The sequence below is a fragment of the Bathycoccus prasinos genome, assembly GCF_002220235.1.
Source record: "Bathycoccus prasinos genomic : Chromosome_8".
NCBI classification, from domain to species: Eukaryota; Viridiplantae; Chlorophyta; class Mamiellophyceae; order Mamiellales; family Bathycoccaceae; genus Bathycoccus; species Bathycoccus prasinos.
This window is the reverse complement of record NC_024001.1, coordinates 225,874-239,288: the sequence shown is the minus strand read 5'-3', so window position 1 is coordinate 239,288 and position 13,415 is coordinate 225,874. Positions and strand designations below refer to the sequence as shown.

General features: G+C 49.2%; 6 protein-coding genes across 6 annotated transcripts; 1 reads left to right on the top strand and 5 right to left on the bottom strand.

Moving 5' to 3' along the window:
* Positions 1–480: 480 nt before the first annotated feature.
* Bathy08g01350 (predicted protein) lies at positions 481–1,551 on the top strand (the record flags this gene model as incomplete). Its single annotated transcript, XM_007511337.1, has 1 exon — positions 481–1,551. The coding sequence occupies one exon, from the start codon at positions 481–483 to the stop codon at positions 1,549–1,551; it is 1,071 nt and encodes a 356-aa protein (XP_007511399.1).
* Positions 1,552–1,683: 132 nt separating this feature from the next.
* On the bottom strand, positions 1,684–2,724 carry Bathy08g01340 (predicted protein; the record flags this gene model as incomplete). Its single annotated transcript, XM_007511428.1, has 1 exon — positions 1,684–2,724. One exon carries the CDS (start codon positions 2,722–2,724, stop codon positions 1,684–1,686), a length of 1,041 nt encoding a protein of 346 aa, XP_007511490.1.
* Positions 2,725–2,834: 110 nt separating this feature from the next.
* On the bottom strand, positions 2,835–4,478 carry Bathy08g01330 (GPI mannosyltransferase 1; the record flags this gene model as incomplete). Its single annotated transcript, XM_007511665.1, has 1 exon — positions 2,835–4,478. The coding sequence occupies one exon, from the start codon at positions 4,476–4,478 to the stop codon at positions 2,835–2,837; it is 1,644 nt and encodes a 547-aa protein (XP_007511727.1).
* A 354-nt stretch (positions 4,479–4,832) lies between these two features.
* Positions 4,833–6,236, bottom strand: Bathy08g01320 (predicted protein; the record flags this gene model as incomplete). The annotated part of the gene is made up of 1 exon (XM_007511338.1): positions 4,833–6,236. One exon carries the CDS (start codon positions 6,234–6,236, stop codon positions 4,833–4,835), a length of 1,404 nt encoding a protein of 467 aa, XP_007511400.1.
* Positions 6,237–6,625: 389 nt separating this feature from the next.
* On the bottom strand, positions 6,626–8,953 carry Bathy08g01310 (unknown protein; the record flags this gene model as incomplete). Its single annotated transcript, XM_007511721.1, has 1 exon — positions 6,626–8,953. The coding sequence occupies one exon, from the start codon at positions 8,951–8,953 to the stop codon at positions 6,626–6,628; it is 2,328 nt and encodes a 775-aa protein (XP_007511783.1).
* Positions 8,954–9,397: 444 nt separating this feature from the next.
* On the bottom strand, positions 9,398–12,817 carry Bathy08g01300 (the record flags this gene model as incomplete). Its single annotated transcript, XM_007511313.1, has 1 exon — positions 9,398–12,817. The coding sequence occupies one exon, from the start codon at positions 12,815–12,817 to the stop codon at positions 9,398–9,400; it is 3,420 nt and encodes a 1,139-aa protein (XP_007511375.1).
* Positions 12,818–13,415: the final 598 nt, after the last annotated feature.

Below are 13,415 nucleotides of genomic sequence, written 5' to 3'. Positions count from 1 at the left end.
AAAAGAAAAAAAAGAGAGAGAGAAGAGACAAAAAGCAGAGAGAAATTTTTGAAATCCCTCTTTTTCCTCTTCTTTTATTCTGTTCTCTGTCATGTCTGTTGTCTGTCTCTCTGTCTGGTTTTTAGGCATTTTAAGACTCTCTCGTATTTTGCCCCCTTTTGTTTGCAATCGTAACACAAAAGTACTTTCTCCATTAAAAAAGCGCTCTCTCTCTTTCTCTCGCTCTAAACTCTCTCGCTCGCTCGCTCAGCGGGTACTTCCTCCCACGCTCTCTCTCGGGCTCTCCTTTTGTTGTTGTTGTTGTTGTTGTTGTTCTCGAGAGTGTTGTTCTTCTTCTTCTTCTTCTTCTCTCATCGATAGAGGAAAGCATTTGTTTGGACATCAGACAACAAAAATCCCCTACTCCTGCGAGAAGAAGAATATCGAAGAGCTGCGCGCTGATAAAGAAGAGAAAGAAAAGAGAAAGAAAAGATAAAGAAGATGACGTCAACCTCGTACAACACGAATACTAACAACAAAATAAACGAAAACCTCCACGACTCCACGTACGAACCCGTGAACGATAAACTTCTCGGATCCGGCTCGTACGGGTTGACGAAACTCATGAGGGAAAAATCTACGGGCAAACAATACGCGATTAAATACATCGAACGAGGCGATAAGATCACCGAACACGTGAGACGAGAAATTGTGAACCACAGAAACTTGAACCATCCAAACGTGGTGAAATTTAGGCAGTGTTTACTCACGCCGACGCATTTAGCGGTCGCGATGGAAGCCGTCGGCGGAGGCGAACTGTTCAGTTACGTCCAACAGCAAGGGAAGTTTAACGAGTCGCAGGCGAGGTATTTTTTCCAACATCTCATCAGCGGAGTGGAGTATTTACACAACATGAGGATTTCACACAGAGATTTGAAGCTAGAAAACACTCTGGTGGATTTGAACGAGACGCCGACGCTGAAGATTTGCGATTTTGGGTTTAGTAAAGGTGGGTTTGATTCACAGCCAAAGACGCAAATCGGGACGCCGGCGTACATCGCGCCCGAGGTGTACGCCGGAGTGCAACCGTACGATGGACAGGCAAGTGACGTGTGGGCGTGCGGGGTGTTGTTGTACGTGACGTTGGTTGGGAGATACCCGTTTCAAGATCCGAAAGATCCCGGGAGTAGTCATAAGATGATGCAAAGAGTGTTGAGCGGCACGACGGAGATTCCGAGTTCTTTGAGCGAAGAGTGTAAGGATTTGATGGGGAAGATTTTCGTGACCGATCCGAAAAAGAGAGCGTCGATTGAGGATATTTATATGCACCCGTGGTTTCGGCACGATTTATCGCCGAATGTGCCGCTTGGAAACACGCAACCCGGGCCTGCAGATGGGGACATGTTGAAGGAGCTGCAATCGCTGGAGGAGATCAACGCCATCGTGGACGCCGCGAAAGTCGCGCCGAAGAAACCAAAAGGTAGTTGGGGGTACGACGATGACGACGACGATGATTGCGATCACATGGGTGGGTCTGGAGATTTAGGCGGGTCGTTGGATGTTGATTATTAAAGAGAATCTATTTAAAAGTAATAAAAATACCTGAGTTGAACGTGCGTTAAAACAGAAGAAATAAATAATCTGGTGATACTCGTGCTCTCTCTCGCTCTCACCCTCGGCACAACCATCGTCGTCTACGCATCGTTAAAATCGGTTCTCCGGTCGACTCGCCAACCACGTCTGAATGCCTGGCAAATTCTCCACGTTTTCAATCACTTTATTCATCTTCGGGCAACTCTCTCTCGCTTTCTCCGCTCTGGCGGCGTCGTCGAACGTTTGCGTCATCGTCACGTACAAAACCACATCCGCCAATGACACTTTATCACCAACCACAAACCCTTCCTCACCATTTTCAATCACTTTTTCTAGTCGTTCGCACCATTTTGTCATGTCTTCGTTGTACCATTTCTCCTTCTTTGCAATCTGGTCGTCGTCCGGCGGCGCGAACGGGTTCCCTCTCACTTTCGCCCACGCGTCTTTAACATCTCTCACGTGCTCTGCAAACGCGTCGATTCTCCAACTCTCCGCCATGTTTTTACCGTACAAACCTAAATCTCTCGCCACGTACCGTTCGATCGTTTTCGATTGTCCCACAGACATCCCAGAGTGTTCTAAAATCGGCAACCTATCCAGATTTTGCTTAAACAACCCGCGTTCTTTATCCAACGGATGTTGCTTTTCAATCGTCGGCTTGTTCTCCACCATGTTAAATTTGTATCTAAAATCCTCGTAATCGCACTCCGCGGCTGCAAATAACGTTCGAATCACCTCCGCCGCGCCTTTCGCGTCGAAGTATCTCAGAACCGCTTTCGTCTTGCGCAACGCGTTCGTTTTGTCTCTTTTGTGCGCTTTGACAATCGCAATCGCGCCGACAAAACCAACCACGAACGCGAACGGTTGCGAAGAGACGACCGCGTTGGAAACGTGTAAGAAATCCGGCGTTTGTGTTGTTGCACCACTATCGATTGCCATTTTCGAGGAGGACGATTGTTGTTTCTTCTTGTTCGAAGCTTTCGGCGCGAGTTGTTCTTTCGCCTTGGCGGCTTCGATTGGAACAACAACGTGAGTCACTTTCTTCTTAAACGACGACGCGTAAAGAAGTTGACGTCCAGAGGATGAAGAAGTATACGCCGAGGAGGCTCTGAAACTCGTCGTCGACGATGCGGATAAGAGTAACGACGACATTTAAAGAGGAGGAAAGTAAAGTGTTTTGTGCGTAATTTTGTGAAGAAGTTTTTATCTTCTTGGACAGTCTAAAACCAAGAAGTCTTGCTCTTTACTTTAATAACTAAAAACTACGTATAAATACTACCTTCTGGAGCGGTGGTACCACCAAAACCCGCGTTGAAGGATTGGTGGTCGTGATGATGATGATCTTCTCCTCCTCCTACTCGTGGTTCTTTCTCCAACGTGTATACTTTTCCTCTGACGAAGACTCGCTTCGTTCTCTGCTCTGATACGAGAGCGCGCAACGCGTTCGCGCTGGCGAAGAGGAAGCCGCAACTCGCCGCCCATGCGTTGAAGTGGCCGTTTTCTTCGCCCGACATTTCCAAAGCGTGCGCATTTTTTAACCAGACGAGTTTGCTGACGATCCAAGTGATCGTTGCGCTCATGACGCGCGCGGCGGAGTCGCGGTTGGAGTAGTCGAAGGTGGCGAGGCTGATCGGGAGTAAAGCGCACCACCAGGCGAAGTATTGCGAGGTGATCACCGAGTTGAACGCGACGAACGCGAAGGTTTGCGCGAACATCGCGAAAGGAAGGTCGTACGCGAACGCGATGCCGATGAGGACGGTTAAGCCGTATTGGGTGATTTTGCTCGCCAAGGCGTACGCTTTGGTGAGAGATCTGGAGAGGATGTAGGCGCCGAAATCGGATTCGGCGTCTTCGATGGCGGTGTCCAGGTAAACGCTGAAGAAGTTCGGCGCAAAGTTGTGTCTCGGATCTTTTCGAGAGAAGTGGTACAAGATGGCCTCGTTCAGGTATGCTTGGCCGTATTTCCAGTAGCACGCGAACGTTGAGAACGCGAAAGCGGTGAAGGAGATGCCCGCAAACAAGAGTCGAGCGATGTTGAACAATCCGTTGGCGCCGAATGCACTTTTCGAAGCTAACGCGCGCGCTCTTCGCAGTCGTCTGGTTTCTTTTGTTTCTATCGCCATCGATTGGCGATCGCTATTGTTTTTTGCTGCTACTTTATTTTGTTGTTGCTGTTGCTGCTGCTGTAGCTCTTGATCATCTCCTACTCCGGACGACGGCAATCTTTCTCTTTTACTCTTACACCCGCTTCTCTCCAACTTCGCTCCACTTCCTCCGCCGTAATAGTTCCAATTCACGTGATACTGTACGTCCAGAGCCACAATCAGAGGCACAATGTATATAACAGGATACATCCGAAAATGTACCGCCAACCCAAAACTCACCGCGGAATTCAATATCGTCCCAAACATCAAACTCTTCAACGAGAACAACACTAAAGCGTTCGCGACGGCGTCGCACGACCCTCTCGTGCTAATCGCCATCGTCAGAGGATTAAACAGATACAGCGCGGTCATTTGAATGGTAAAACTCTCCGAACATTTTCGTTTTCGCAAGATTTCGTGCACCAGTTTCCCGCAGTACACGTCGCACAGACTGAACAAAACCTTCCCAAACTCTGCGAACCAGAACACGTTCGGTGTCAACATCCACGCGAGTAAAGGCGTGTACCTGTACGTGTTTCTTTCGTACGGCGATTGGTTGTTGCACACGTATCTCGCGGCATCCGTAAACACGTCGTAATCGACATCCGTGTACCGAACGCCAGAGAAGAACGCCGGGTGCGCGTCTTGGACTCGCCCGAAGAGTACGAGTGCGAGGCGAACGACGAACGCGTAGAGGAAGATGGTTTTGCTCGTCACTGGCGGGAAGAGGAGAGACTTGACGCGAGAGAGGGAGGTGGACATGATGAATTCAGACTCTTCTCTGTTTCTCTCCCACACGCGCGCACGCGCACGCACACACTCTCTCTCGCTCGCTCACTTCCTCGTGTGCGTCTTTATTCGATGTAAGAAATTCGAGCAGTGGAAAAAGTAAAGAAAGAAAGAAAGAACGCGGGAGGCTTTTTTAGTTACCGAGCATGTATGTATGTGTGTACCAGGTATATATAATGGTATATATGTTCTTATTAAAATAATACAAGATGTCTGTGTGTGTGTGTGTGTTCGCGTGTGGTTATGGTATAAGCATAGATGATCTTCGCCGCTCTTCGCTCTTCGTTCTCGAACCGCAAAGATATTCACTCTTCTCCTCACTTCTTCTTACCACTTCGTAGCTAACTTTTCGGACATTGCGCTCATCGCTATGCAGAAGGTTTGGTAGGCATTCAACGGGTGCGAGTAATCGCACGCCCACACGTTGTGCGCCAATTTACCAAACAACATGACTACTTCGTCTTCGTTGTTGTCTCGGACCAACTGGAAGTTCCTCTTACTCGGGATCTTTACGCGGCCGCCGTACTTGTAGCAGAAATGCCACTGCCCGTCAAACATTCTATACTCCGGGACCTTGGACATTAATAATCGCATGTGTCTCATATCTCTCATCGCTTCCCACTTTTCCAATCGCGCTTTTCCATTCTTGTCTTGTTTGTATAAGGTTGGGACGAGGCACGTCATCTTTCGGTAGCTTCCGCCCAGAGTAAAAATAGTCGGTTCGTACACGATCGCCGTGACGACTCTGCGCTCATACTCCTCCTCGACCTCGTCGCTTTTCTTCTCGCCTTGGTCGTACGCGGTAAATCGAGAGCCTAAAAAGTTCCCTGACATTTTCCCGAGGTAATCTTCCCCTTCCGCTTTAAAGTTCGTGCACGTCGAAAAGATGTATCTCTTACCAATTTTCACTTTCGCTAACGTTTGCTCCTCTTGGCAGCACATGACCAATTTATCGTATTTTCCTTGCTCGTCGTGAACGTAATATTTATAAATCGGATACTTTTTGCTCTTGGTGTCGTCGACGACGATGAAACCTTTGATGATGCCCAACTCTTGCGGAGGCGGCAATCGTCGCATGGTATCCACGTCGAAACCTTTCACCAACGCGTCTCTAATCATCATGTCCATCGTCGGGTTCGCTTTCGCGTTTTGCTTCGCTTTCTGCGCGGCTCTCTTCGACGTTGCCTTCGCTAAAACCTCCCTGGCGATTTGTTCGTTCACCGTCGGGTCCTCGCTGTCCTCGGGCGGTTTGTATTTCGAATTCTCCTTGAACTGCTCGCGGAACTTTTTCTTCTCTTCGGCGGTAAAGTCGTCCGACATGGCCGCGTTAAGCGCAGCCATCGCCTCGCTCGTTTGGAACGGATTGTTGTTGTTATTACTGGTGGTAGTATTCGGAGGCGGTCCGTCCACCGACGGGCGCCTTCGGAACGGATTTTGAAACAATCCAGCCACGCCTCCTCGCTTCTCTTGCTGCGACGACTGCGAACTCTTATCGCTCATGTTCTCTTCTTCGTCCATCAACCCGGGATCGGCTTTCACCGCTTTCCCTTTCCCTTTCTTCATTTTCGCGGCGTCGAACGCTTCGTCCGCGTCGTCGTATTTCGAACTTTGCGCGGATTTCGCGGACATAATCGACCGGGATTGCGATTGCGATCTCGCATCGTCGGCGGACTGAAAATCGGACTCGGAGGCTTCCGAGTTGCTCGCGGAATTTTTCCGTCCTCCGAACATTCTTCTTCTTCTTCTCGTAGTGTTTATATATATACTCGAAAGCGCGCGCGCGTTTAATAAAGTGTTACGTGTTTATGTGTGTGAGTGTTCACTCTTCTTCTCGGAAAGATCAAACGGAGGAGTTTAAGAGGAATAATAGAGTATTCGTCGTTTAAACGATTACTTGCGCGTCCGTGTGGTGATCTCTTCTTTTTGTTTTTTTTTGTTCTTTCTTGCTCGGCGAAAAATCGCTGTAAAAAGGAGCGATTTTGTCTCTCTAACGTTGGAACATGATGATACGAAACGTCGGGAACATCAGAGTTTTTGATATTTTAATAAGATTACTCTCTACCCCAATACTACAACGTGTCTATATCCTCTGTTTTTACTAATAATAAACTATTTCATTTTCATTTTATTCGCAAAGCTTGGAGTAAACGAACTCGAGCTTCGATTTTCTTTTCCTCGTTTTCGCGATTTATTTTCGTCGTCGTCGTCGCGCGTTGTTGTTGTTGTTGTTGTTGTTGTTGTTGAGAGCGATGTTGTTTTGGTACGGTCAAAGAGGAGGCGCTCTTCGCGGTGACGGCTTCGAGTTGGCGCAAGCGCCGCTCTTGCGTTTCGAGCTTTTCGCGTAAAGCGAAGAGCTCTTGTTCTTTTTGATCTTCGGCGTCGTCGCTGTTGTTTACTTTCTTTGGTTTACCGCTACTTCTACTTTGCTTTTTCCGTTCCAAGGCGGCTGCGTTTTGCTGCATTTTGATAAACTCGGCTTGTAATCGAACCGACTCGTACGACTCCTCCCGAGGAGCCGGAGGCGTTTTCAAATCGATCAAGTTTTGTTTCTTTTCTGGAGGCGTGTCCTCGAACGTCATCAACCACGGGGAGAGGAGGTGATCTTGTTGTTGTGGTTGTGGTTGTGGTTGTTGTCGTCGTCGAACGTTTACCCTTCTTTCTTCTTCTTCTTCTTCTTCTTCTTCTACTACTATTCCGTTTCCTACGTTTGCTCTGAGAGGCGATTTCGCCGCCTTCTCGATGAGCGCGGTTACGCGTGGGGACGTTTTCACAGATCCACTCGGCGTAAACGCTTCTTGTTCTTCCTTAAAGGAGTACTTTTTTTGATGTTGCGGAGGTAACGGCGAGTCTGGAGAGTATTGCGTGTAATCCGAATCTTTTCCCGGCGTCGAAAATGTTGAGGACGGCGATCCGTTCGGCGCGTCGTCCTCTTCTTCCTCCTCCTCCTCTTCTTGATCTTTTTCTTCGTCGTCCACGACCGGAAAATCTTCTTCCCCTTCTTCTGTTTCATCGAGCAATAACACGTCTTCTCTCGTCTTCACTTCCAAAAAATTCTCGAAATCTTTCTTCATCTCCAACAATTTCTCGCACTCTTTCGCCAACGCTCGTCTCTTTTGATCCAACAACTGGCAATTCTTCCTCTCTATTCGCGTCTTTTCGTTCGCGTTTTTCATTGCCGTCGTCGCCTCTTCGGCTTGTCTTTCCGCCTCTCTCACTTCGTCCACAAACTGTGCCTTCCACATCTTCTCCTCCTCCAACTCTCCTCTCAAACTGTGCAACGCTTCCTCCACCGCTTCTCTCTCAGCGAGTTTTTCCTCCATCTTCCGCTCTTCCTCTAAACAACTCTCCTTCAAATGCTCCAACTCTCTCTCCGCTTCACCTTGCTCGTGGTCCAACTCTTTCAAAAACGAAATCTTACAACTCGCCTCTTGGTCCGCGTGTTGCATTTCCACTCTCGCTTGCGCCAATCGATTCTCCACCTCTCTTATTTCTATTTCTAAATCTTGCACCTCAATTTCCAACCGTTGCTTTTCGTCTTCGTTGTTATCGCACTCGATTCTGCTCGCCGCCGAGGCCATTCGATGATATTCCACATCTTCCCCGAGCTCTGCGAGTTCTCGCTTTAACGCGTTGCGTTCTTTCTTCAAATTTTCGATGTCGATTAAGTAATCCGTTTCCGTGGCGGCGGATTTTTTCTTCTTGGTGGTAGGAGTGGCGGTACCGTTCCTACTCGTAGACATCACAGTCGTCGTCGCCATCGTTTTTCCCTCCTCCTCCATCCTCAGGTGGTTCGTCGCGAAAATATCTTCCTCCTCCTTTTCCTCCTCCTCCTCCTCCTCTTCCTCTAACATCATCAACTCCGCCGCGCTCCTTTGCGCTTTCGACTCTCGCAACATCTTGATCATTTCTTGTTCCTCGCGCGTGGTGGTATTAGTATTATTATCTTCTTCTATTCTTTCTTCAGCGCTAAAACCCGTTGTTCGGTTGCTGCTCTGTCGTCTTCCGGCGTTGCTTAAACTCGTCATCGGCGAGTGCATGAACAGAGAAGAAGAAGAAGAAGAACGGATAGACGCTGGAAAATTTTCCTCCTCCTCGGCGTTCTGCTCTTTTCGACCATTTTCTGGCCAAGAAGCGGCTCCTGAGAAAAGCCGATCGTCTCCTTCCATCTCTTCTCCTCCCTTTGAAACTTCTTCCTTCTCCTCTCGAATGTGATGATTCATCCCTTTCAACCGTTCCACTAATAGCTGATGCATTTCTTTCACGTCCAGAGATTTTCGGTGGATTTGTTCGGCTAAGCCGAGGTGGTCGCAAAAAGATGTCCTCCCCGCGGAGTCGAGGCGTTTTTTCGACTTTCGATGATGATGATTTTGCGACGACATCATCTCCGTCCTCGTCGTTCTCATCAACTTCGCTTTAGTAGTAGTAGTAGTAAAGTCCGTTTCCTCCATCGTCGTAGTACACGTCGTCGTCGCAAAAAGTTGCGATTCTCTTATATCCGCGACGACGACAAAAGGAGAGACGTCCTCCTCCTCTTTCAAGGCCAAAAGCTCACGAAGCTTTAAAGGCGTGCGTCTGCGGTGTGTCGAGTGTATTGAGTTCGTTGTGTGATGAGACAGAGGTTGTTAAAAAAACGGAAAATTTTGGCGGGAAAAAAAATTGTGACGAGAAGCGAGAGTGCCAAAGCGCGAGCGGTGGTCCTTGTATCGCGCGCTGCGTTGTCGGAATGGTATTTCTACTTTTATTACGATTTTAAAGTAACTTTGTGGATTTGATGTTACACAGTGGTGGTATATGTATATATAAACGCGCTATTTACATAAAAAACTCTTCTTCCTTTTCTCTCTTCGTGTCGTCGTAGTTGTTGTTGGTTCTTCTTAGTAGTAGTAGTAGTATTAACTAGAGAGCGGCGAGGGCGAAGGGCTCGGCGATTGCGACGGCGGTAAAGGAGGTCTATCCGTCGAATCCGCGCCAAACACCTGTCTCAGTGGGTTTTTCGAAACCTTGAGAGTAAACACGAACGCGGTTTCTTCTTCGATGCCTTCGCGTAACATCGCGTCTGGGCTGAGCAACATAAATTTATCTTGGCTGGTGAGGTCCCTTCGCTTGCCGCAATCTAAGGCTTCCCAGACGGACATGCCCGGCTTTTTACTCGCCATTGGATTCTTACCGAGCGTCTCAATTTCTACTTCGCCGCTTTTGAAATCGACGGATACCATGCACTGTTCGCGGGAGATTTTCTTGGACGAAATGCCCGCGACGCCGCGACCGAGCGTTTGTCGTTCTCGATTGATTTCCATGATGGAGCCGTCCGGACATAAAATCTCAAAGGAATATTTCGCGCCGGACGGGGCACCTTCGCCTGTTGCGCCGGAGATATCCCAGTCAGAGACGAGTTTTTTACTCTTATCTATGACAGACGGCGAAATCGGGTCCAAGATGTTATCTTCTTCCACCGAGGCTAAACTCGGCGCGCTTCCTCCTTTGGGCGGTTTGCGAGCCGATTTGTTGCTATTTTTCTTCGCACCGCCAGTCATGCGAGCGACGTCCTCTTTGGCAATTCTGTCTTCCTCGAGCACTTGAACTTTCGTTTGCAAGTCCATGATCAAATCAACCAACTGCTCTTCCGCCTCAGACGCCGCTTGAATGACCGCGACGGCGTTTTCGGCGTTTTCGACGTCGCCGAAACCTTTGAAAGATTTGTGCATAGCCAACGCGTTGGAGACTTGGTCGTTCAATCGTTTTTTGTACTTTGATTTGATGCGATAGGATCGGATACAAGCCAGGATGAAGAGAAAGAGAGCTGCGCATCCGCTTCCAAAGGCATACCAAAAGTATTTCTCGAACCAAGTGTTTTTTTCAGTCGGGATATCACTGCTCCAACCGTAGAGCCTAAAAGGTTGGTAGCCGACGCCCGAATTATTTGCCACGACGGTGACGTACCATAAATCTTCCGTCGTTTCCATCTCGGACGAGACCGTCCCGTTTTTTGCGATGACGTCGGCTAAGCCGAGCGAAGGGCACGTGCCTCTTCTCGAGAGTAACGCTATTTGAGAGGGATTGTTCGGACTGATGCTTACGTGCGTTTGCGCCGAGCTCATCCCGCGCGGCATCGGCATGCTAAAATGACGACTTTGACCGCAACACAACCACGCGTCCTTCGTCAACAACGTCTTCGTCTCCTCGAAGCCGGTTTCGTTTCTCGGTAAAACGACGATTGTGTCTGGTAAAACTTCGAGTTTAAAAGTAACGTCCAAGACATCCGATCCCGATTGCGTCTCATCAAATGCGATGGAAAAGTAAACTTTACTTCCGGCGTTTCCGCACAAACCAAAGTGTAAGACCAACGCGTCGTTCGCCCCGTTCGGATCAACCGGCGGCACTACCGCTTTGGCCATGTATTTATCAACCGTTGGAACCTCATCGAGGGATGCAAGCACGAGGATGAGGTTCTTATCGCTCGGCACGAGCGTTCGAATCGTCGCCAGAATATCGCGCGGACCATCTTCGGTCGACGGAACTTCGTACCGTAAAGTTTCGCTCGGACACGATCCTAAAGCGCAAATCAGAGCGTTTTTATCCAACTTGATCTCAGTATTGGAACCATCGGCGTTGATTTCTTTCCCCGTGGGTATTTTTTCGAGATCGTTCGCCGCGCATTGCGCAATCGTGGACGCCCACAAAGCGTCTTCTCTCGGACATTCACCGCTCGTCGAACTCGAACCGCTCCCGGCAACACACCCGCCCACAGTGCTCGTTTTACAATAGCCGCAGTTTGTTTCTTGCGAACATGCTTCGCACGGAGTGGGGTGTCTGTCGTGCACCGCGCACGCTTCGTCGCACCCGTCGGCGTCGCCGGCGAAAGCCCACTTACCGCATACCCCGAGCGGGAGCTTTGCACCGGTACCTTCGGTATAAATAGGTCCCTCCGTATCGCCAGGAACGCACACGCCTTTTTGGCCTTCCGCCGCGCACCAACCGCATCCACTGACGGCTCGGCAGTCATTGCACGTGAACTTCGCGCTACAATCGTTGGCTGGGCAACTGAATTGCGCTTCGCACGTTTTCTTCGACGCCGGCCACGTCGACGATTGCAGTTCCGAGGCGCTGGCGCAGTAGCCTCGGCACGGTGGATCCAAGCAACTCCCGTCAAAACCTTGGCACCAGGAGCAATCGTCATTGGTTCCAGCGGCGCACGATTTACAATCCGGACGCCAGCCGCACCCTTCTTTGGCGCCCCAAAAGGAAAACTGGTATACGCTCGTTCCCGTGTTCACCGTTACGGCAGCTTCGACTGAAAAGTGAATAAAGCGAGCTCCTTCTACGTCTGATGCTGTCCCGGCGCACGCACCTGGTTTGGTGACCGCGGCGATCTCGTTCAAATCTCGAAAATTGTGCGTTTTGATGCACGTTTTCGGCGACGAGCACGTCGTGCCGCGATAAAAGTATTCAATACCGTAATCAGTGTGCATTGGATATTCAGCCAAAGACGAAGCTTGTACGTTTACGTTACCATCGACGACCATTTGAGCGTAGGTAAAGCCAAGCGTTTCGAACTGATCGACCCGAATGGAGTAAAATCTCGCGTCGTTATAGTCGAGCGTATTCGAAGATTCGATGGCGCCGATCGATACGTCGTGACAAGCCGTCTCCGCTTTCTCGATGGTCGCGATGAACGTATACTTGATGAAACCGTTTCCATCCTCCTCATTTTCGAGATTTTGGTTGCTTGTGGGGTTCTCCAATCCAGCCGAGGCGTAAATCTTGACCAATCGAGGACCGTAAATAAATCGTATATCTTTGTGTCTAGCTCGAGTGAGCGAGCTATACACCTCGGATTGGTCGTCGTAGACTTTCATTGTTCTGTATCCACCTGCCACCTTATCGTACAATTTATAATCCTCCGCGTTGTCGCTCTTGGGTACACTCACGGAAAGATCCGTGTACGACCGATACGAACTTTGCGCCTTCGCGGATGGCGTGTACGTGTATTGCACTTTATGCAATCCTTCCGGCACTTCCAAGTGATAATAATCTCTGTATCCAACTTGAAAAGATCGCTCGTAAAGCGACCCGGACGATACCGTTTCTGGCTGGTACGGTTGAACTCTCGTACTAATCGACCACGTGTTCGTGCTCGACGATTGAAAGATCTCCACTCGTATGTCCGCTCTGGCGCCCGCCGGAGCGACAAACTGCACCGCTTCGCCCTCCGTCTTCGCGGTTTTTGTGGAGGAGTAATTCGTCCCGGCGCACGAGACGTACAAATCCGGGTTCGCGTTTGTTCCTTCAATATTCGATAAACGTACGGTCATCTGTGTAATGCATTTGAATGCGTATGTGTGTGCGCGAGAGAGATGAAGAGAGAGAGAAAATAAAAATCGTCAGCATCATCATCATCATAATCATAATCATCATCATCGTATCTATTCGCGCGGCGCGCTGTTTTATTTTCCCGCGCGAAATTTCGAATTTCTCACAAAACCATCATCAACATCATCCATAGAGAGTCGAGAAAAAGACGCGCGCGACGACTGACGATTATAACGACCACCAACGCGAGACGCTCTCGCCTCGCGCGATTGCAACGCACTTTTGCGCATCTCTCCCTGTCCGCGTCGTTCATTTCTTCGAGAAAACAGAGAAAAAGAGAGAGAAAAGAGATACAGAAAAAAACGTACCAAAGTTTCCACATCCGCCAAGGCCTCGGCGTAATACTCCACCGTCTGTTCGTAATACACCGGCGTCAATTGCGGGACCGTATCGTTCTGCTGTATGATCGTCGCCGCGTGTGATGCGTGTGAGAAGAGCATCATCATCAGGAGCGCAATAATCGAGGAAGAAATCGTCGCATTCGTCTTCATCGTCGTCTTCGTCGTAATCATATTTATAGACAAGAGACAAAAGTCGTTA